The 23,782-nt window shown below is 36.2% G+C and overlaps 1 protein-coding gene across 1 annotated transcript; it reads left to right on the top strand.

Moving 5' to 3' along the window:
• Positions 1-207: 207 nt before the first annotated feature.
• On the top strand, positions 208-753 carry LOC149849107 (uncharacterized). The gene has a single exon (XM_090007124.1). The coding sequence runs from the start codon at positions 208-210 to the stop codon at positions 751-753; it is 546 nt and encodes a 181-aa protein (XP_089863250.1).
• The last annotated feature ends 23,029 nt before the right edge of the window (positions 754-23,782 follow it).

Consider the following 23,782-nt stretch of genomic DNA (forward strand, 5'->3'; position numbering starts at 1 on the left):
ACAAAGTTATAATACACTTTAGATGAATATAATCATCTTAGGGAAAGTGAGAGATGATTGTGAACGTAGTGAACTTTCGATTCCACGCCCTGAGAGAAATTATATATTATCTAATTGTGTCATTATAACTGCATATAAATGTGCTAATGATTAGATCATAACATGCATGAATAATATAATTGCACATTATACCTTTATTATTAGGACATGGCTACACCAAGCAAATCTATAATGTACTTAGCACGGATTGAGAAACTCAACAATGATAAGTATGATATATGGCATAGGAAGATTCATTTTACACTGGAGGAGGCTGAGGCCTTGGAGGCTCTCAACCATACTGTGGAACGACCTGAAATTGGTAATGGGGCACAATCTTGTAGGGACATGGAGACCTATGAGAAATGGAAGCGCATGAATACTGTTGCGCATGTTACCATGTTATGTTCTATGCAGGATGGCATCATGTGCCAATTTGAGCATTATAAGTTTGCCCAACAGATGTGGATGACTCTTAAAGATAAGTTTGGGGAAACATCAACCATAAAGCTAAGAAGACTGACCATCAGGTTCGATTCTTACAGGAAGTCCCCTCAGTACACTATGGGCCAACATCTTAGGGAGATGACAAATATGATAAGAGAGCTCAATAGTGCTAGACATATCCTTACAGATGAACAACAAGTCCAGGTTGTGATTTGGTCGCTGCCACACAGTTGGGAGCATATAAAAATTAATATGATCCATAACTAGAGTATTTAGACTTTCAATGATATTGCCCGTCACGTAGAACCAGAAAATGATCGCCTAGAAGTGACTCAACAATCTAGCATGAGGGCATATGTGGCAAAAAGCTCGAAGAGGCCAAAATTTTTTAAAAAGAAATTTTATGGACCAAAGAAGTTCAAGAAGGGACAAGACAAAGAGAAAGAAAAGAAGCCTTATCAATGCTTTGGGAAGCGTGGTAGCAGGAAAAATAAGGTGAATGCAAAATGCTTTAAGTGTGGCAATTTGGGTCACTATGCTTGTGAATGTCATGAGCAGGAGAATGTGCATTCTCTTATAACTCTTGATTTATGTGCAAATGTTTGTAGTTGTGCACTGATTATTAAATCTAATCCTATATGGATTTTAGACTCAGAAGTCACCGACCATGTGACCAAAGACCGCACAAACTTCATCGAATACAGAAAGATGTCATCTGGTTCAAAGTGGTTGTTCCTGGGAAACAACACTAAAGCAGAAGTCAAAGGGATCGGGACTTGCAAATTGGATTTGCGAGAAGGACGATCTTTAATATTACATGATGTTCTGCATGTTTCAGATATTCGACGAAATTTGATTTCAGTTTCTGCTTTGTCTATGTTAAACTATAAACTTGTGTTTGGTGATGTCAATGTTGACATTCTTTGTGGACAAACTTTAGTTGCTTCTGGTTTCTTGATGGATGATTTCTATGTGTTGGACACAGAACTTAAAAGTTTGAATGTTAGTGGTGAATATTTTTCTCTTGTTTCAACTGCTAGTAATATGAATGTGGATATATCTATATGGCATGATCGACTTGGACATATAGGGCAAAAGAGAATGAATAGACTCACACGAGAGGGTCTTTTGGGATCCTATGCGAAGATTGAAATGCCTATATGTGAGCATTGTCTCGCTGGAAAAGCAACTTGATTGCCTTTTAGAAAGGCAGTTAGAGCAACCTATCCTTTTTAATTAATTCATTCCGATATATGTGGACCAATGAATGTGGCAGCGAGGCATGGAGCCTCTTATTTCATTATTTTTATTGATGATTATACACGATTTGACCATGTGTATTTAATTTCACATAAATCGGAAGCATTGGATTGCTTTAGATCCTTTATGAACATGGTAGAGAATCAACTTGATCATAGGATCACGGCTTTGAGAACAGATCGTGGACGTGAATATCTTTCTGAACAATTCAAAAAATTGTGTGATGAAAAAGGGATAGATAGACAATTGACTACTCCTTGAACTCTGCAACAAAGTAGTGTTTCAAAAAGGAGGAATAGGACCCTCTTAGAGATGGTCAAGTCCATGATGGCGCAGGCAAATTTACTCATTTCCTTTTGGGGTGATTGTTTGTTGACTGCAGCCCATGTATTAAATCGTGTACCAACTAAATCTATTTCTTCAACTCCCTACAAATTATGAACAGGCAGAAAGCCTGATATGGCTCATCTCAGACCCTAGGGGTCTGCTGCATATGTCCATGATCTTTTTCATCAACATAAAAAATTGGGTCCTAGGGAAAAGAATTTTATCTTTATAAGATACTGTGAACATTCAAAAGGATATGTATTCTTAGGAGAGAATACAGATGAGAGTATTTTTGAGATAGATTCTATAAATGCCATGTTTATTGAGAGTGATTTTTCTAAAAGAAGAGAGATAGAGCGTAACTTCTAATTCTATAAATTGGATGATTCAGATCAGTCTAAAGAGATTGATCATCATAATTTAGAGACACAAGAGGATGTGTCTATACCACTATTGGATAGTGAAAGTAACACTCAAGTGGATATCGACTATGAAGAATATCTGACAACTCGAAAAAGTTCAAGGAAAATAATTCCTCGCTGAAGATTCCAAATCGAAGGAGAAGCTTTTTTGGTCATGCCCCAAGATGATAAAATACCTAAAAGTGTTAGAGATGCTCTATCTTGTTCTAAGAGAGATGAATGACGTAAGGCAATGGAAGAGAAAATAAAATCCATGGCATCCAATGAGGTCTGAGATTTTGTTAATCTTTCAAAAGGAAGAAAACCTATTGGGAGCAAATGGGTTTTCAATATTAAGAGGAATGTCGATGGATCTATCAAGCGATACAAAGCATGTTTGGTTGCAAAAGGATACACACAGATGACAGGAATAGACTATGAGGAAACATTCTCTCCTATGGTCAAATTGACCTCTATTCGTCTTTTGTTAGCCATAGTGTCATATATAAATTTAGAATTACACCAAATGAACGTTAAGACTGCATTCCTAAATGGAAAACTGGATGAAGAAATATACATGAAACAACCCGAGGGGTTTGTTACTGCTGAATTTGAGCACAAAGTCTACAAGCTCAAATGATCCATTTATGGATTGAAGCAGTCATCCAGACAGTGGTATTTAAGGTTTCATGAGACCATAATGAGCAATGACTTTGCTATGATTAGTGAGGACCACTGTGTTTATCTTAAGCGTCAAGATCCAAAATTTGTAATTCTAACTCTAAATGTGGATGATATTTTTTTGGCTAGTAATCATTTAGAGTTTCTGAAAACCATTAAAGAATGGTTGTCTATTCATTTTGAAATGAAAGACATGGGTGAAGCATGCTTTATGCTGGGCATAAAGATTAAAAGAGATCGTTTAAAAAGACTTCTTTTTCTTTCACAAGAGTCATATATAAAGAAGGTCTTAAAATGATTTCATATGCAAGATTGTAAACCCATAGATACTCCGATTGCAAAAGAGAACGATTTAAGTCTTAAAGTGTGTCTAAAAAAATAAAAAAAATAGAAGCTATGTCCAAAGTCCCTTACTCTAATGCAGTAGGCAGCCTAATGTACCTAATGATGTGCACCCGACCCGACATATGTTATGCAGTAAGGTTGGTGAGTAGATATTAAACTAATCCAGGACAAGCGCATTGGAAGGCTGTCAAGAGGATTATGCGATATCTTAAAGGCACATCGGATTTAGTTCTTTGTTACCATGGTGGTAACATGCGTGTAGTAGGCTATACTGATGCAGATTGGGGCGAGGACTCTGATGAGTGTAAGTCTACGTCTGGCTATGTGTTTTGATGAACAATGGTGTTATATCTTGGTGTAGCAAGAAGTAGGCGTGTGTAGCCTTGTCCACAATGAAAGCTGAATTTGTTGCAGGCTTGTTGGCAGTGCAAGAATGTATTTGGTTAAGGAGATTCATCAAACATTTGGGAGTCACTTCTGATGCAAAATTGCCAGTGACTTTATTCTGTGATAATCAAGCGACAATTGCGTTTGCCAAAGATCCCAAGTTTCACAGTAGAACCAAACATATAGACATGATATGCAAGTATATGCGCGACATTGTATTTAAAAGCAAGGTTGCCTTGGCATATGTTAATACCCAAGATATGGTGGCAGATCTCTTTACTAAGCCGATTTATAGGGATTCTTATATTAAGCATGTAAAATCAATGGGAATTTGTAAGATTTGATATGCTAATGTTATTCATATTTTTCTTTCTATGATTATTGTATAGCATGTTGCACATCTATATGAGTATGCTACCAGGTTTAAGATAAATCTTCTCACACAGATGTATCGCCTCAGACGTTGCTTGTGAGCGAGATGAGATGAGATGTAACAAAATCCAGGGTTGCTAAATTAATTAGCATGTCGAATTTTGGGGATATCATGTATTAATAACTCAAAAGAGTGAGAATACAATGAGTTATGATATCTGTCATATATATATATATATGGGATACATCGCCCTAACTGGGTTAGGTTGAGGTCTCGTGTATATTTAACTATATGGAGAGACCGACCTTGCTATCTAAATGTCAAGGGTAACTTGGTTGACCAGATCTGAGGACTTGAATAAATATTGCATGAGAATGTACATCCTGAAGGACTCAAGTTAGTTTCTCAGGGATGAACTGAACTAGTAAAAACCTGTACGACAAAAAATTTATGGTGTATACATACATTCACTAGAGTGAGATAGTCTTGCCGTAATACGTGAGTCATACCACGTATGTCGCACCATAATTATAAGTCGACCACAAAAAGAAATTAAGAATGATCCCTGCTTCTTCATTGTGTGAGTCCTTAATATATATATATATATATATATATATATATATATATATATATATATATATATATATATATATATATATATACATATACTTTGGTGTCCTTATTGATTTTTTACCTTATTTTAAGGAGAAATATGAGTGTTGCTACTTTAGCATGTTGCTTAAGGCCACGTCTGATCCGGTCTAAAAGGACATGTCTGAGAAAACAACTTATCTTGATTCAAAGAATGAGTGTTGGAAAAGAAAATCATTTGACATTTTCAGATTATGCACATGTTAAAAGTAATTCATTTTACCACATCTTGGGGATGTTGGGTTTATGATTAATCATGTGACATAATAGAAGGCCTTGTCTGGCATAGCTTGACACTATATATATGTGCAGAGGGATTCAGTATGCTAGAATGTGAAAAATGTATTTGATCTAGGACACAGTGAGCTTCTTACCTGACTTGTGCAGGTATACCTTGTGTTATCTTATTTTTGCAAGTTTAGGCTATTATGTTACACTAACCGATACATAATATGCCTCCACTCCCTAAGCTCACGGGTCACACGGTCCATTTGTCAGTATGAATACCTGATGTTATTCACTATTTGAACATGTTTTGTGTTTCTTCTTCTAAGATCTCTTCTTATCATATGCGAGTGGGAGAATGTTAGGTTGGGTACCGGGTCCGCCCATGATGGGCGAGATCTGGACTCAACCCACATTTGAGGAAAAGGCGGTTTAGAAACCGCCCACCTCCTCATCTTCTCCTTTTATTCCTCATTTTTGCGTGAATGAGAGAGAGAAAGGAAATTTTTTTGGTGAGATAAGCAAGAAAAAGAAAGTAACAGGGCTAAGCTCTCTTGCGCTTGAGAAAGACCTCAATAGAGAGGGGAAAAGACTGTGCAGAGTGTGTGCACAATAAAAAGAAGAAGAAGAAGACAATGAGGCATCTTCACGGTGATTGAACATCGTGGGGCACTCAGACTCATGGATTCGCCGTTCTCTTCAAGTGAGGGCACATACCCATTGAGCATAACGACCATCAACGATCGCGTCTACGCTTCTGCTTCAAAGAGGTATGTAATACAAACCCTATTCTTGGATTTACACGTATTGATACATGAATACATAGGTATTTTTAAATCCTTCATATTTAAACCCAGATTTATTGGTTGGGTGCTGGAACCGTGTCCAGACTAGGACCCTGGAGCATAAGCATTCCTCGTCTAACCACAAGTACATTGAAGACAACCGGTCTATATCAGTTACACTGTTATTTCTTTTCATAATGATAAAGTAACGACCCTTTATCGGGTCGTTTGTTGGACCCGATTCTGGTTTGAACATGTGCAAACAATTTACTGTGCTCCATGTTCTCAATCGAGTGAATGGTTCTTAATACTGTCTAATCCGATATTTTTTTTATACCAGACCCTGATCATTAGGGATTCGTAGGGGTGCGGTCCGGATGAAGCTTGACCCATGGACACCGTTACCACTAAGGTCTTAGTGTCTGTAGATTATGCACAAAATTAGGGATAAGAACGGCTTAGATTTGGGTCGGATATTAGATTTGCAGATCCGAGTATGCAGTCCTACCAAATCTGTGTCATATCAACACGTACAAAGTCTGTGACAATGCAGTGTTTCCCTTCGTATACCAACAAAAGGAAACAAAAAAAAAAAAAAATACAACCGATGGGTTTGGAATTGTAGGCCCCTATGTTTTCAGGGACGCCGATCAGGTCGACGACCTCACCGTCCATCTCCGTTCAGCGACGCTCGCCACGTGGGCGAGCATCTTTGAGAGGTTAACGGCGTTGGTGTTTAAAAAAATGAAAGAAAAACACAAAACAAAAAAGATCCCACTCCTACTCTGCAGCGTCGTCCCGAAACCACCATCACTCGACCTCGACCTCCTCTGCAACATCGTTCCTCGCCGGAGACACCATCGCCCGCCTGACCTCTATCTTGACACCCCTTTCCGTGCCGGAGCAACCATCGCCCGACCTCTCCCTCTCTCTCGACATCTTCCATCCCTCCCACCCTCTCTGCAGCGAAAAAAAAAACAGCAGAGTAGAACTCGATCTCGGCTCGACCTCCTCTGCAGCGAAACAAAAAAATCAGATTTGATCGCGCGCTGGAGCCCTGCACCGACCTTGAGCAAAACAAAAAAACCCAGATCTAATCGCGCTCTAGCCCTGCACCAACCTCCTCTGCAGTGATAAAAACGAGATCTGATCGCGCTCTATCCCTGTACAGACCTCCTCTGCAGCGAAAAAAAACCCGGATCTGATCAAGCTCTAGCCCTGCACCGACCTCCTCGCCGCTCCGGAGTAGAAACCCTGCGCTGGAACCCTGTCCGAAGGCTGCAATTTCTCAGGTAGGAACATTTCTCCTGGGCCATAACCCTGTTCTGTTTTAGGGCTTTTGTTTTATTTTAGAGTTTTGGAGTGTTGCTGATCTTATTTTTTCATCTTGATATGTGATTTTAGGGTTTGATGACATCCGTTCGGGTCTTGCTTCTCTTTTTTCGCAAATTTTTTATTTTGAGGTATCCGGCGAAGCATTTTCTGTTATCTTATCTTATAGAATGTTTTCTTGACCTTCTTTTTTGGCAATTTTTTTGGGTGCCCATAATTTTGTGCTAGACGTCTGCGAGGTTTCAACGGATTTCTTAGTTTGCTCTTTATGAGTTATGATATTTCAGTTGCCTAAAAATTTGATATTATTTATGATTATGGTATGATTTATGATAAAACATCTACTGAAAGGGGTATCTCTTTTTCGGCCATCTCCTGTGTGTTTACGGCCATCTCTGTTCTTTGTCAGGAGTTTTTTGTGCTTGATCATAATTTTGGAAACTCATCTCACTAGCGTATCTTTACATCATGCCTGACAAATATGCTTATGTTCGATTGTATTATCTCTTCTGCTGATGCAAATCAGACTTTTGATGTTATAATTATTTATGCTAACATAGAACAACTTCATGTCTAGATGCAATTTTTAAGGAACACACATAACTCATGGGAAGTTTGCATTATTCTTTCGAATATTGATTTTGTACAGATGCAATTTCAAGAAAAAAAAAACCATAATGAACGTACTCTTGGTATGAATTCATTTTTTTCTCTTATTTCTATTATTAGTTCAATTTCCCATATGGCAGTTGTTTTTTTATTTTATGAAATTTGCTGATAATTTCATAGCTAATTGGCTCTCTTTATTTTCTATGCACATGTATATACCCAAAATCCTGCTGATATGAGCTTCGTGCAGAAAGTAATGGAAAGGTAATGCAGAAAGTAATCTCTTCGTAAGTTCTGAAGGAACATGTATATTAGTTCAGATAGTGAGTAACATCTTTAAGATGATACTACTGTTTGCTTTCTTAGACTGAATGCAACACTCCAAAATTTTAACCCTAAAAAAAAACTGGAATCGCAAACACCGAACCAAAACACTTCCTCCGGATTGTAGCTGTTCCTCCTTGTCCAGCCACCTCTCTGTAAGCAGGGAGCATGCTGCAGAAGGTTTAACGATAACCTCCCTCCAAATGAGGAAACTCGAGACTCCACTAAACTTGAGTTTCCTCTAGCTAAAGCCATCCAAAATGATAATCCGGAGTATATTTGTCTAGCTTACTGAAGATAATGACGGTCACACTAAGGAATCTGATAAACTTATCATGTTAAAGAGTTGTAACCGATTTCAATCGGATAATGATAATCCACTGAAGCAACAAGAGTCGATAAACTATTGTAAATCTATTAACTCTAACTATTTTTAATAGTGGAAAACTCTACATGTAGTGTGTTGAGCATGGAGTATCGTGGAAGTAGGTGATCATCTCATCGAACCACGTTAACATCGTGGTAACTCTGAACTTGTGTGTTTATCTTTATGGTATGTGTCATGGGTGTCAGAGTGTTCGTGATCTTCAATGGCTTCAGCATCCATCGATTGCTCTATCAAGTTTTTGTACCCTTTCAACTTTGTGGCGAACTTCGTCATAATCAAGTTTAATCACTCAATTTTTTTGTTATGAAAAACACAACTGCTCGGCCTCATTGAAAGCCAAGACATGATTGGTTATGTAGATGGTGAAACTTCGGTCTCAGTTCAAACCATCGATGGTGTTTCAAATCTGAATTTTATTGCCCGAAAGAAATCCGATTGGTTGTTGAGAAGATGGATCATGGGTACTCTATCAGAAGAAGTGTTAGGTCTTATCGTTGGCCGTCAAATATCCAGTAAGGTATGAAATAGTCTCATTAAGGCCTTTGCTCATGTTTCTAAGAAACGTGGATTTTTATTGATACAAAAGTTGCAATCCTATCGAAAAAGAAATCTTTCTGTAAATGAATGTGGATTTAAGAAAATTTGTGAAGAACTTGCGGCTATTGGTAAGCCCGTGGAAGATGAAACCATGGTGTTTTGGCTTTTGAATGGGCATGGCCATGAACATGATGCTTTTATAACAATAATGCTAAAGCCGCCCATTCCTTCGCATGATGATGTGGTTGGCTTGCTTCAAGAGTGTGAAACCATGCACATCGTGCATGAAGAAGGTGTGAATAAGAATTTTGCCTTTATTGGGCAAAAAATTAACAATTAGAGGAATCGATTAAATTCGAAGCAACACTTCAACTCGAAGGGTCGTGTCTTTATCCAATCTGGGCAAGGTGGTAGTTGATTCAATCAAAATAAAGGCAAATCTGGTTTAAATAAGTAGAATACCAAAACTGCCTAAGAAAAAGAGAGTCTTGTGTTAAATATGTGGCAAGATGAATTAATGTGTCATCAATTGTTGGCATCATTTTAATCGCGCCTATCAAGCTGAAAATGTTGCATAGGCTCTCGTTGTTATGAAACTCGCAAATAGCTAAGATCAAGATTGATTGATTGATTGACAGTAGAGCTACCTCACATTACGGCCAACTCAAGTAACCTCGAAACTTGTTCCAAGTATTTTGGTTCAGAAAAGATTATGGTTGTAATTTTTCTTGAAAAAAATAAGTTTATTTCAATAAAGTCAAAGTCTATTAAAAATGCGATATGTGCAAGTTGCCAAATGGGTAAAATGAGTCGCCTTTCTTTTCTGTCTGTTGATGATCATTGCACGAAGTTGTTTGAAAAAGTTTACTGTGACTTGTGGGCCCGTCCTATTAATTTTCATCAAAATTTTAGATTCTATACCATTTTTATTGATGAATATTCTTGATTTTCGTAGATATTCTTTCTTAGAGATAAATCTAAATTATGTACAAAATTTATTGAATTTCATGAATATGTTCAAACATAGTTTGAAAAGTAAATAAAAATATTTCAAACGGATGAAGGGGTGAGTTTGAAAACTTGGGATATTTAAAGACAAATGAGATCACTTCAAAAGTTGCCTCAAAACCCCAAAACAAAATAGAATGGCTGAACGAAAGCATAGGTCTATCATTGAACTAGGGTTGATTATGCTTTTTCATGCTCAGATTTCAGTTCATTTATGGGTTAAAGCCTTTTTAACTGTAATATGGATAATCAACCGCTTGTTGGCTCCAAATTTATCAATGAAAATACCATATGAGAAGGTGTTTAAGAAAATGCTTGACTACAAAAGTTTGGGAGTTTTTGAATGTCGATGTTTTCCCTACCTTCGAGACTGTGCTACAAACAAATTTGACTCGATGGCATTACCATGTGTATTCATGGGTTATAGTGATCATCACAAGGGCTATCATTGTCTATTTTTTCGTACTGGTCGAGTTTATATATCAAGACATGTCGTGTTTGATGAAGATGTTTTTCCTTACAAAAAAATCAAGGTTACTATTCTAAAAAAACCAACAAGTGAATGAGTTAATAAGTCTGGAAGAGAGTTTGGAAGAGTGGTCATATAAGTCGATTAGAAAAGATTCAAATCGTCATCATGTTCCAGCCGAGTCTAATGACCAACAGGATCCAAGGAACTTGACTTGCGTTACTCTAGGGCAGCGATATGGTGAGTTCGGATGATGATGAACCGTCGATCATACAAAAAGAGGTTGCTCGAAATGGCCCACCTAGCGTTCCAACTCAAGGTACTCAGATTAGAGACTCAAGTCTTGATAATAGTCATGGTAGGTCGTCATCTGCTGATGAAGGTAGTGAAGAAGGCACCTCCGACAATCATGGTTCTAGAGTTCATCATATAGTCACTCGTATAAGGGATGGAATAGTGAAGCCCAATCCTAAATACTTTATTGCTTTATCCATTCCTCTAGAACCTAAGAGGCTCAAGGCTGCTCTTGCTCATAAAGGGTGGCGTGATGCGATGCATGCTCTCGATGTCAATGATACATAGGATCTTGTCCCTAAAGAGCATGGAATGCATATAATCCAGAATAAATGGGTCTACAAAACCAAATTAAAAAGTGATGGTTCAATGTAACGGTTAAAACACTCATCTTGTAGCTAATAGATTTGATTAAATTCTAGGTGTTGACTTCATGAAAACTTTTTTTCCAGTTATAAAGCCAACCACTATACATATTGTTCTTACTGTTGCTTTGGCTCATAATTGGGATATTCGTCATTTAAATGTTAAAAATGCCTTTTTACATGGTCATCTTCATCTGAATGAAACAGTGTTTCTTGAACAATCCCTAGGATTTTAAGATCTTAAACGTGATTTTGGTTGTAAATTGAAGACAACTTTATATGGGCTAAAGCAAGCTCCTGATATGATCGGTTTGACATTTTCCTCCTATCTATTGGATTTTTCTCAAGTATTGTTGACCCCTCATTGTTTATCTGCAGAAGTGGGTTGATGATAACCATTTTCTTACTGTATGTCGATGATATTATTCTCGTTAACAATGCTAATAAATTTCTCCAAAACTGCAAGTTAAGAGTTTACAATGAAAGATTTGGGGTTCTTGTACTATTTTCTGGGAATTGAAGTCTAGCGGTTCTCAGGAGGTCTATTCTTGAATAAAAACGGTATACCTATGAGCTACTTGATAAAACTCAAATGATTGGTGTCAAGCCTTTATCTACGCCTATGGTGACTCATGTCACAAGTTCAAAAGATGAAGATTTGCCATTTCATGACCCTACCTTTTATTGGAGTCTTGTTGGAGGTATACAATATCTTACAATGACTTGCCTAGATTTATCATTCAACGTTAATTTTGTCAGTCAATTCAAACAAATTCTTCCATATGTTCATGGCACAATTGACCACGGCATCCAGCTACTTTCTCAAATCTCTTTGTCATTGTATGCATTCTATGATGCTGATTGGGCAGGTTGTCCGGTTACCAGACGATCTACTTCTGGATTTTGCATGTTTCTTGATAACAATTACATTTTCTGGAGTGCCAAAAAGTAACTTACTGTTGCTAGGTTCAGCTCTGAAGTGGAATACAGATCCATAGCATCAACCACTACTGAACTTATGTGGCTCACATTTTTTTTTGCGTGATTTGGGGTTGTTCCTTCATCAACCACCTGTTCTCTTTTGTGGCAATATTTCGGCTCTTCAAACTACAATCGCGCATGCACTTTATTCTTGCATGAAGCATGTTGAAATCGATTGCTACTTTGTTAGTGAAAAAGTTGCATTGGGCACTCTAATTACTCGCTATGTAACCTCCTCCAAACAAATTGTTGACATCTTTACGAAGCCTCTTTTGCGTACTCACTTTTTTGATTTACAAGTCAAACTGGGTCTCTCTGCTCCACCCGCAACCAATTTGAGGGGGACTGTACATAAGCAAGGAGCATGCTGTAGGTGGTGCACTCAGCCGCAAGGATAAGGTTCAACAATAATCTGCCTCCAAATAAAGAAACTCGAGACTCCCATAAACTTGAGTTTCCTCAAGCTAAAGTCATCGAAAATGATAATCTGGAGTATATTGGTTCAGCTCAAGATAATGACGGTTACAAGAGTTGTAATCGATTTCAATCCGATAATGATAATTGACTGAAGCAAGAAAAGTAGATAAACTATTGTAAATCTAGTAACTCTGTTACTATTTTTAATAGTGGAAAACTCTACACGTAGTGTGTTGAGCGTGAAGTATTGAGGACGTAGGTGATCATCTCACCGAACCACGTTAACATCGTGGTAATTCTGAACTTATGTGTTTATATTTACTCTTCACTTGAAACACAGACCTCTAACAACGTGCGGGGGAAGAGAGATGGAAACAGGGTTGAGAGAAGGAAAGAGAGTTGGAGAGAAGAGTGAGAAAGTAGAAAGGAATTAGAATGGGGCGTGAACCCCTCTTTTTATACCTTCCTTGGGATTTCTAAATTCCATAATCCCTCCCTTTGTTTCCCCTTTCCACCCCTAATTCCAGTTCAAACTTTCCTTTTTACAAGTCCTAAAAATCCTAAGCTTGTTTGGCCTTTAAGTGGGTTTAGCAAATTTCTAAAAATTTCAATTTCAAAACCGTATATTAATTTTTGTTAAGTTTTAAGATTTTCTTTCGCTGGCCTCAAAGTAAAGGTTCCAGCCATCTAAGAGGGCGAGAGCCCATTAGGGTGGAAGTCCCACCCTAGGGGTCCTTCTTAGCTAATTAAATTAAAAACCTAATTCATTTAAATTTTTTATTTTTAAAATTCTAAATGGACTTTCAATTTGGATTTTAAATCCAATCAAGATCCAAATCTATTTAGGTAGATTCATATCCAAATTTGACTTCTAATAATCTAAACCTAAATTCATCACTTTAATTTTAATTCAAATTAAATTAAATTCTAAATGCAAATTTGCTTGAATTAAATTAAATTCTAATTTAAATTCAATTTAACATTGAATTTAAATTCAATTATAAACCTTAATTAATTTTTTATTCCTTTTAGCATGTAAATTAACTCTCAAGTTAACATTAATTAAATTTTTATTTTTTTACTTAATTTAATTCAAAAAACTTATATTTTTATTATTTAATAATTTCAGAAAATCACAGTTGTTACATCCTTTCCTCTTTAAAAAAAATTTCATCCTCGAAATTTAATTAGTGTTACTTACCAAATAAATTATCTTTATTTCTTAGAAAAATATAAATTTTTTCAAGTGTTACCTTGAAAGTCATACCATCTTTTCTATTGAACCTATTAGTTTAGATAGGCAAAGAAGTAGCTAGGGGGGGGGGCAGCACTGGGCTGTAGCCCAGTCCTGCCTCCCGAAACAGTTAATATTTTTTTTTTTTTTAAAGCCCAGTCCTGATTCCATATGAAATAGATTTTTATCCATTTTTGTAGCCCAGCCCAGTCCTAACCCAGCCCTGACTGCAGCAAATAGTTTGATTTGTCCATATGAAATAGATTTTTATTAATAATTGTAGCCATTTTTTATTTTATCTCAAAATTTTTTTTTCGGGGGCGCTGCCCCCAAACCCCCAGACTATCGCACAGATAATTTTTTTTTTCTACAACCCTGTTTGCCCCCCCCCCTAACATGAATCCTAGCTACGCCCCTGTAGGGACCTATTTTTGTCTTGATTCCGTGTGGCAGTGTGGGCATCACTTGATACGGAATGGAACTTCATCAGAATATCATTTTGTCTATGTTTTAAAGCAAATTATTTGATCCAACATTAATATTTACCATACAAGTTTTTTCTTTGGGTGTGGGCAAGGCAGAGACTTTACGTTCATGAACTTGATGAGTGAAGTGGTTTTTCCTGATTTTAAAAAACATTTTGCTTAGTTTCTAGGGATAAAAATGGTTCTGGCCTTGATCTGATCCATATGTCAAATGCCTGTATCCAGATCATGATAGGATCGCAAAACATATTTGGCTGGGGTTATCGTTAAAAGTTAGATGTGGGTAAGTATATAAAGTTGAATATTGGTCAGAATTGTGCCTAAATTAGCTCGTTTTCAGGTTTCCATTGGCAAAGGATGAATATTACTGTTTCATCAGATCTGGTCTAAGAAAGCTCAAATGGGATATGGATCTGGGCACGTAATTTGAGATCTGAAGACAAACCAGATCTAGATACATGCAGATAAAGCGTCGCCAAGCAGTATTTGGGGGCATCTCCTCGTTTGCGTTTGCATACAAAAGTAACATTGGCATACTTTTTTTTTTTTCAGGAAGTATTTGCCAATAGTTCATTGATATTGACTAGTAATCTTTTTATGCTTCAGCAGTTTGACAGCTGAACTAACAAGTCATAGAATAGCTAAGAAATGATGATATTTAGTCAACAATTTATTAGATTCAGCTGGCGCAATTGCTGAAACAGAAAGTGTTACAGGTCGATGGTTTTGAACAGAAATGAGTCTATAAAGAATATCCTGGTTGAAAGAATGTTCTGAGAATTAAAAAAAAGGAATGTTATTATCATTGGTTTTTGCATCCTTGGTATACAATACACTTTATATTAAAAAGGCGACACGTTACAACAATATCCATGACAGGTAACTAATTGCATTATCACGATTGATAATGCAGTCAACAATAGCAAATGCACAAAATATGGTAATGTGCCATACTGTTACCACATTTTGCTGTTATTTGATCATTATCCAGCAAACCGTGTGTTACCCTGCGCATATCCATTTGTTGTTACCCTGTGCATGATGTGGTAACCGTGGCATATGGTTACCACATTTGTGGTTATTTGATCTTTATCACATCCATACGAAACCGTATGGATATGATAAGATAAGGATACTTCTTAACACTCATCCTAAGGTGGTGTGTGTGGGTTCAATAGTCCCAACTTGCTCTTAAATAGATGAAAAAGATCATGCGCCAATGGTTTGGTGAAGATATTCGCACATTGTAAAACAGATGAAACAAATTGGGTACATAATTCACCACACTAGATTTTGTCACAAATAATGTGACAGTCAATCTCAATGTGTTTCGTTTGCTCATGAAATACGAGATTCACAACAATATGTAAGGCAACTTGATTATCACAATATAACGTCGTGGGTTGTGAATGATAAATGCCAAGATCAGCGAGGAGCGATTTTAGCCAGGTTAATTTACAACACGTCAAGGCCATGGCTCAGTACTTTGCTTCAGTCGAGGATCGAGTGACTGTGGTATGCTTTTTCGTTTTTCATGAGATGAGACTGTCGCCAAGAAGAATGAAATAGCCTAAGGTAGATCGTCGGGTCATCGGACAAGAGGCCCAATCTGAATCAAAGTAACCATTCAAATGAATCTTTGAAGAGGAAGAAAAAAAGATACCATGACCCGATGTTCCTTTAAGATATTTTAATACATGAAGAGCTGCTTGTATATGGGAAATTCTGAGCTGATGCATGAACTGGCTCAAATTATGCACGGAATAAACAATGTTGGGTCTGGTGATGATGAGATAAATAAGTCACCCAACGATCTGCCAATATGTTGTGGTTTCATGCAAAATGTCGCCATACGCATTGTCAAGTTTAGTATAGGCGTCCATGGCTAGTGGTTTTGCTCCAAGGTAACCATTATCTGTCAGGATATCCAAAAGATATTTTTGTTGAGAGAGGAAAATACCTTGTTTGGATTTTGCCACCTTAAGTCCCCAAAAATATTTTACCTTCCCAAGATCCTTAATGTGAAGTAAATTGTTTAAGGTTGCTTTGAGGTTCTCAATATATGCAATAGTGTTCCTGTCTATAATAATATCATCGACATAAACACGGATGAACATGCGACCAACGAGAGTGTTTCTGAAGAACAATGAGTAGTTCGCTTTTGATGGTGTAAAACCAAGATTTTTAAGGGATAGTGAAAACTTCACAAACCAATTGCATGAAGATTGCTTGAGTCCATAAATGGACTTGTTCAAGCGGCAAACTTTTGGCTCTCCCTGACTCAAAAATCCTAGAGGAAGACTCATATACACTTCTTCATCTAAGTCACAATGTAGGAATGCATTGTTGACGTCAAATTTGTAAATAGCCCATTGGAAGATGGCAGTCAGGGCAATAAAGCATTGTATAATGACAAGTTTAGCAATTGGCGCAAAGGTTTCTTTGTAATCAAGATCTTCAATTTGAGTGTAACCTTTTGAGACTAAGCGTGCCTTATATCGCTCGATAGATCCATCTAAATGGTACTTGACTTTATAAACCCATTTGTAATCAATGGGCCTTTTATCAACATGCAAGGGAACAAGCGTCCAAGTGTGATTAGCTTCTAATGCCTGAATTTCAACTGTCATCGCCTCTTTCCATTTAGGTTCTTGCACTACAAGAAACGTGTGGATTAACGATGACCTAAATTCGTCGCTAAATAGCTTAGCGACAGATTAACGTTGGATTAGAGACAGATATCTTCCATCACGATTTTTTCGATGCTAATTCGCGACGGAATATATCTGTCGCCCATTTTATCGCTAACTAGAAACCGACTGTATTTGTCGTCAGTTTTGCCGCTAAGTTGCGACGGAATAACGAATGTCAACATTCGCCGCAAGGCCGTCGTTACTATACAACGACTTTGGTTTTGCAACAGATTTATAGTCGTCGCTAATCCGTCGCTACATTCAACGCTAATAGTAATTAGCGACGGATATATCCGTCGCTAATCCGTCGCAAACAAGGAAAAAAATTTAAAAACAATATTTGAAAATTAAATATTAAGAAAAAATTTCTCGTGATACAATTTATATTTCCTATACAATTTATATTTCCTGTGAATAAAAAATAAAGTACACATCAAAATACATATAAAAGGAAACTAAAACAATTAATTGATCCACTGTAAAATTTGCAAGTTCTAATTATTTACAATTCAACATTTACATTTTTGAAACAAAAAGAAGGTAGAACAAATTCAATACATGAATCTAATCATCAACAGGATTTCGTGCGTCCTCTTGTTTATTATCTTGATCTGTCCCTTCAGCTCCACTACGCTGATTATCGCCAGCAACCTACACAAGAAAAGAAAGGTCAGTATTGATAAACAAAATATATCAAAATAAATTATACTCTATATGTGATTCTATCATCCTCATATGTGTTCTAAGGCAGTAAAAAAATTATATATGTGATTCTATCATGCTCATATATGTTTTAAGGCAGTTAAAAACTGTATATGTGATTCTATCATGCTCATATGTGTTCTTAAGGCAGTAAAAAAAACTTATATATGATTTAATCATGCCCATATGTACTCTAAGGTAGTAAAAAAAATGTATATGTGATTCTACCATGCTCATATGTGCTCTAAGGCAGTCAAAAAAATGTATATGTGATTCTACCATGCTCATATGTGTTCTAAAGGCAGTAAAAAAACTTTATATGTGCTTCTACCATGATCATATGTATTCTAAAGGCAGTAAAAAAACTGTTTTTGTGATTCTATCATGCTCATATGTGTTCTAAGGCAGTAAAAAAACTTTATATGTGATTCTATCATGCTCATATGTGTTCTAAGGCAGGCAAAAAACTGTATATGTGATTATATCATGCTCATATGTGTTATAAGGCAGTCAAAAAAACTGTATATGTGATTCTATCATGCTCATATGTGATTTAAGGCAGTCAAAAAACTTATATGTGATTCTATCATGCTCATATGTGTTCTAAGGCAGACAAAAAACTATATATGTGATTATATCATGCTCATATGTGATTCTACCATGCTCATATGTGCTCTAAGGCAGTCAAAAAACTGTATATGTGATTTTATCATGCTCATATATGTTCTAAGACAAGCAAAAAACTGTATATGTGACTATATCTTGCTCATATGTGTTCTAAGGCAGTCAAAAAAACTTTATATGTGACTCTATCATGCACATATATGCTCTAAGGCAGTCAAAAAACTTTATATGTGATTCTATCATGCTCATATGTGTTCTAAGGCAGGCAAACAACTATACATGTGATTATATCATGCTCATATGTGTTCTAAGACAGACAAAAAACTATATATGTGATTCTATCATGCTCATATGTGCTCTAAGGCAGTCAAAAAACTGTATATGTGATTCTATCTTGCTCATGTGTGTTCTAAGGCAGGCAAATAACTATATATGTGATTATATAATGCTCATATGTGCTCTAAGGTAGTAAAAAAAAATGTACATGTGATTCTATCATGCTCAAATGTGTTCTAAGGCAGTCAAAAAACTGTATATGTGATTTTATCATGCTCATATGTGCTCTAAGGCAGTCAAAAAAATGTATATGTGATTCTACCATGCTCATATGTGCTCTAAGGCAGTAAAACAAATGTATATGTGATTCTACCATGCTCATATGTGTTCTAAGGCAGTTAAAAAACTTTATATATGATTCAATCATGCTCATATGTATTCTAAAGGCAGTAAAAAATTGTTTTTGTGATTCTATCATGCTCATATGTTCTCTAAGGCAGTAAAAAAACTTTATATGTGATTCTATCATGTTCATATATGCTCTAAGACAGTAAAAAAACTGTATATGTGATTCTACCATGCTCATATGTGCTCTAAGGCAGTCAAAAAACTGTATATGTGATTCTACCATGCTCATATGTGTTTTACGGCAGACAAAAAACTGTATATGTGATTTTATCGTGCTCATATGTGTTCAAAGGCTGTAAAAAAATGTATGTGATTCTATCATACTCATATGTGCTCTAAGACAGTCAAAAAACTGTATATGTGATTCTACCATGCTTATGTGTTCTAAGACAGTAAAAGAATTGTATATGTGATTCTATCGTTCTCATATGTGTTCAAAGGCAGTAAAAAAAATGTATATGTGATTCTATCATGCTCATATATGCTCTAAGGCAGTAAAAAAACTTTATATATGATTCTATCATACTCATATGTGTTCTAAGGCAGACAAAAAACTATATATGTGATTATATCATGCTCATATGTGTTCTAAGGCAGTCAAAAAAACTCTATATGTGATTCTACCATGCTCATATGTGCTCTAAGGCAGTCAAAAAACTGTATATGTGATTCTATCATGCTCATATGTGTTCTAAGGCAGACAAAAAATTGTATATGTAATTATATCGTGCTCATATGTGTTCTAAGGCAGTCAAAAAAACTTTATATGTGATTCTATCATGCTCATATGTGCTCTAAGGCAGTCCAAAAACTGTATATGTGATTCGACCATGCTCATATGTGTTCTAAGGCATTAAAAAAACTGTATATGTGATTCTATCTTGCTCATATGTGTTCAAAGGCAGTAAAAAAACTGTATATGTGATTCTTTCATGCTCATATGTGTTCTAAGACAGTAAAAAAACTGTATATGTGATTCTATCATGCTTATATATGTTCTAAGGCAGTAAAAATTATATGAAATCTAACGACATGCAATATATCACGTGAAACTTTCATACCTGAGAGGCACCTGCAATCGAAGTTTCCCTGTTCTGCAAAAAATTGTTGAACTCATCTCAAAGAATGTCGACAATTGTTTCATAAAAGTAGTCACGCATTGTGTCCTTAACGATCTAGCGTACATCATCACCGGAAAAAATAGGATGCTTGGAGCTGATGTTGACGGGAGAAGTCTGTGTGCCGTAACTGGAGGAAGCAACGACTGATGAGGTGTTCATATTACTTCCAAACCCGAACACACGACCCTTTTTGGGTTCACCTGCTGTAGTCACCCATGCTGCAGGATCAAATGATGGATGCTGAGTAGAGTCATCGCCATATCGCTCTACCATCTGTTGCTCATATGCCTCCTACAAAATAATGTTTACATTATGCATTAATAACTAAGAATTACAATGTTTATGATAACTTGTATATTATAATGATTATTAATACAATAAATATATATCATTGTTGTTCTCGCCTTCTCTGATACGAACTCTCCCGTAGTCTTACGTTTATGTGTTTGAACAAACACATCCTTGTATGGCACAATGCTTTCTTTTTCTGCTTTCTGCGAAGTGAAATAATAAAAGATTTAGTTAACAAGTTTGCAACAATACTTATAAAATTGACAATATATATTGATGAGTTACCATTTTTTTCAGGTGGCTCCCAAAAGTCCTAAATCCACCTGTGTGTAGATGGGCTTCGGGCATTTTCACTCGATTTTGTGCAGCCTTCGCTGAGCGGTTTCGAAATGCTTCCCCCGCTCACTTGTCACACATTCTCTCCCAATAATCTCTCTTGATAGTAATAGGGCCATGGCCCTTCCTCTGTAGTGGATCATCTATTTCACCAAATGCTTTTTTTGCTGCAGTCTTCATATTGTGCAGCATGTCTGCAAATCGATTGAGAGCCACCTTCTGCCACACCTTCCTTGCATCATGTTCCTCCATCGTAGTCGTGAAGCGATTCGAAGCCTATATATATTTTCTGAAAGTTAGTAGACATGACTATAACAAAAAATTAAATATGAAACACATTAACTATGACAAATAACTGTATACCATGAATGATGACCACAATCTCTCTATTACCTCTTTTGGATACTCTTTCCATTGAGCGATCGGTCTTGGTAGATGTTGAAGTAGTAAATTTCTAATATCGTGTACTACTTCTTGTTGCTGAAACATCGTGCTGCACATGAATTGGTACATAGTAAATATCAATATACAATATTTATAAGATATGCAATAAGTGAAAACGAAATACTTATGATCGATTATCGATATACACTATTCGAATGAGTCTTTTTGTGCCAGACTGAGAAGACCCTGCATCTTGTGTTGGCTTCTGACTTGTATGATCAACTGGTGTAGGTGGGTCATGTACAGGCGAAACATCATCTGTAAAAAAATACGTTAGAAATTCTCAAAATGCACATTTCAACTAATCAAGTATCTAATTAGTTAAATGATATACCTATCAAAGGAGCCCGTGAAGATGAAGGCTGCGACTGACTACCACTGGATGAACGACCACTGTAAGCTCCACGAACCATATTCTAACAAATAAAAAATGTAATGCAATACATTCAAATTATTTCAAATCATTTACATCAATGCAATACATTTCAATACATTCAAATCAAGTATTGCAATACATTCAAATCATTAGAATACCTGCAAATCATTTACATTATTGCAATACATTCAAATCATTCACATCAAGTATTGCAATACATTTAAATCATTCACATCAAGTATTGCAATACATTCAAATAATTCAAATCATTCACATCAAGTACTGCAATACATTCAAATAATTCAAATCATTCACATCAAGTATTGCAATACATTCAAATAGAGGTTTTTATTACAAGATTTTGCTCACTAGCTTGAGAATTCTTCCTCATCACTTGTTTGACTTTCATATTATTCTTCTTCTTCTTTTTCTTCTACATTGTTTGCCCATCCACTTGGTATATCATTTGGATCACATTCTTGTATGAATGTTTTATCGACCAATGAAGATATAACATGCATATCATGCGCAACATCGTGACTATAATAGAAGTCATAGTTATCATCTGATTGATAGTAATCACTCTCTTCAGTTAACTTCTCTTCTTGTAATTGATCATACTCAGGGTATAGTTTGGACTTCACCTTGTAAACTGCCCACCATTCATTTCTATCTGACTTTTTTGTACTCGAATATGAAGTATAATAAACTTGTTGAGTTTGCGAGGCTAATATGAATGGTTAATATGTTCCAAACTTTGATTTATGATTCACCTCCACAATGCCTGAGGCTTTGTCCACTCTTGTTGCAGTTGGATCAAACCAATGACACTTAAATAAAGTTACCCTATTATTTATGCCTAAGTAAATCAACTTCATTATTTCCTCTATAACACCGTAGTAATCATGTTCATTTTCACCGTAGCTGCTACCCTTGACACACACGCCACTATTCATCATTGATTTGTTTATATCGTAATCTTTTGTATGGAATCGATAACCATTTACGATGTACCCGTTGTAACATTGCACAACTTTGGTCAGACTATTTTGTAAATAACATATTCCTTGATCTTTAACATCACCATGGCGAACCTACACACAAACATAAATAATGATTGTGATCACGACCAATTAAGTAACTTAGTGTTGTTTACAAGTACACAATTTATGTGAGCGTCCTTACCAACTCTTTCAACCACTCCACAAACTTAGTTTCACGTTCTTTTTGTACTTCTGCATCAGTGAGATGTGAAACTTCTCTTCACAACTCTAGATCAAATCGTCTGCAAACCACAAATACTTATATTACCGAACCATATATGCACATATAGAACATAAAAAGATTTAGAATTGTGTTACGTCTACATATACTTACTCGATGTATGGGTCGATCGCTGAGCAATTAAAAAGAATATAGATGTGTGCTGCATGTTGCTCTCGATCTGCCAAGAGTCTTGATCGACAACTACCAAATGCATGTCCAAGTGGTTGAAATATCGACAGTTTGTCAACTATAATTACTTGTTCTCCATCATCGTTACGTGGCGGGCATGTGTAACGTGTTTGAATGTGATGTTTAAAGTACATAGATGAGAAATTTGAAATCTCTTCTAAAGTGTACGCCTCACAAATAAAGCCTTCTACTCTTGCTTTATTACGAACCTTTTTTTTGAGGTCAAACATGTATCTGTCAAAAATATACATTTCAAATTTGAAATATCTGTCATTGAAGAGACAAATATAAGAAAACATATACCTTTCAAATGGGTACATCCACCTATATTGCACAGGACCACCAACCCTTAGTTCATATGACAAATGTATGATCAAATGTTCCATAACATCAAAAAATGCTGGCGGAAAAACCTTTTCTAGCAGACAAACAGTAGTGATGACTGAGTCCTCGAGATTCTTTACATTAGATACTACGACTTCCGATGCGCACAATGTTCTGAAAAATCCACTCAACTCAGACACTACCCCCCATATAGGTTTGTCTAACATATCATAGAATGCTAGGGGCATCAATTATTGTATAAAGATATGACAATCATGGCTCTTCAACCCATATAACTATCCATCGTCAATCTTCACAGCCCAAGCAATGTTAGAGACATATCCATCTGGAAATCTCAACTGTCTCAA

The sequence above is a fragment of the Nuphar pumila genome, chromosome 1, assembly GCF_984573655.1.
Source record: "Nuphar pumila chromosome 1, dmNupPumi1.hap1.1, whole genome shotgun sequence".
In the NCBI taxonomy this organism is placed as follows: domain Eukaryota; kingdom Viridiplantae; phylum Streptophyta; class Magnoliopsida; order Nymphaeales; family Nymphaeaceae; genus Nuphar; species Nuphar pumila.

What these genes read in the sequence shown, in the direction of transcription:
- LOC149849107 (XM_090007124.1), top strand. Translation starts at nt 208, where the DNA reads ATGGCTACACCAAGCAAATCTATAATGTACTTAGCACGGATTGAGAAA.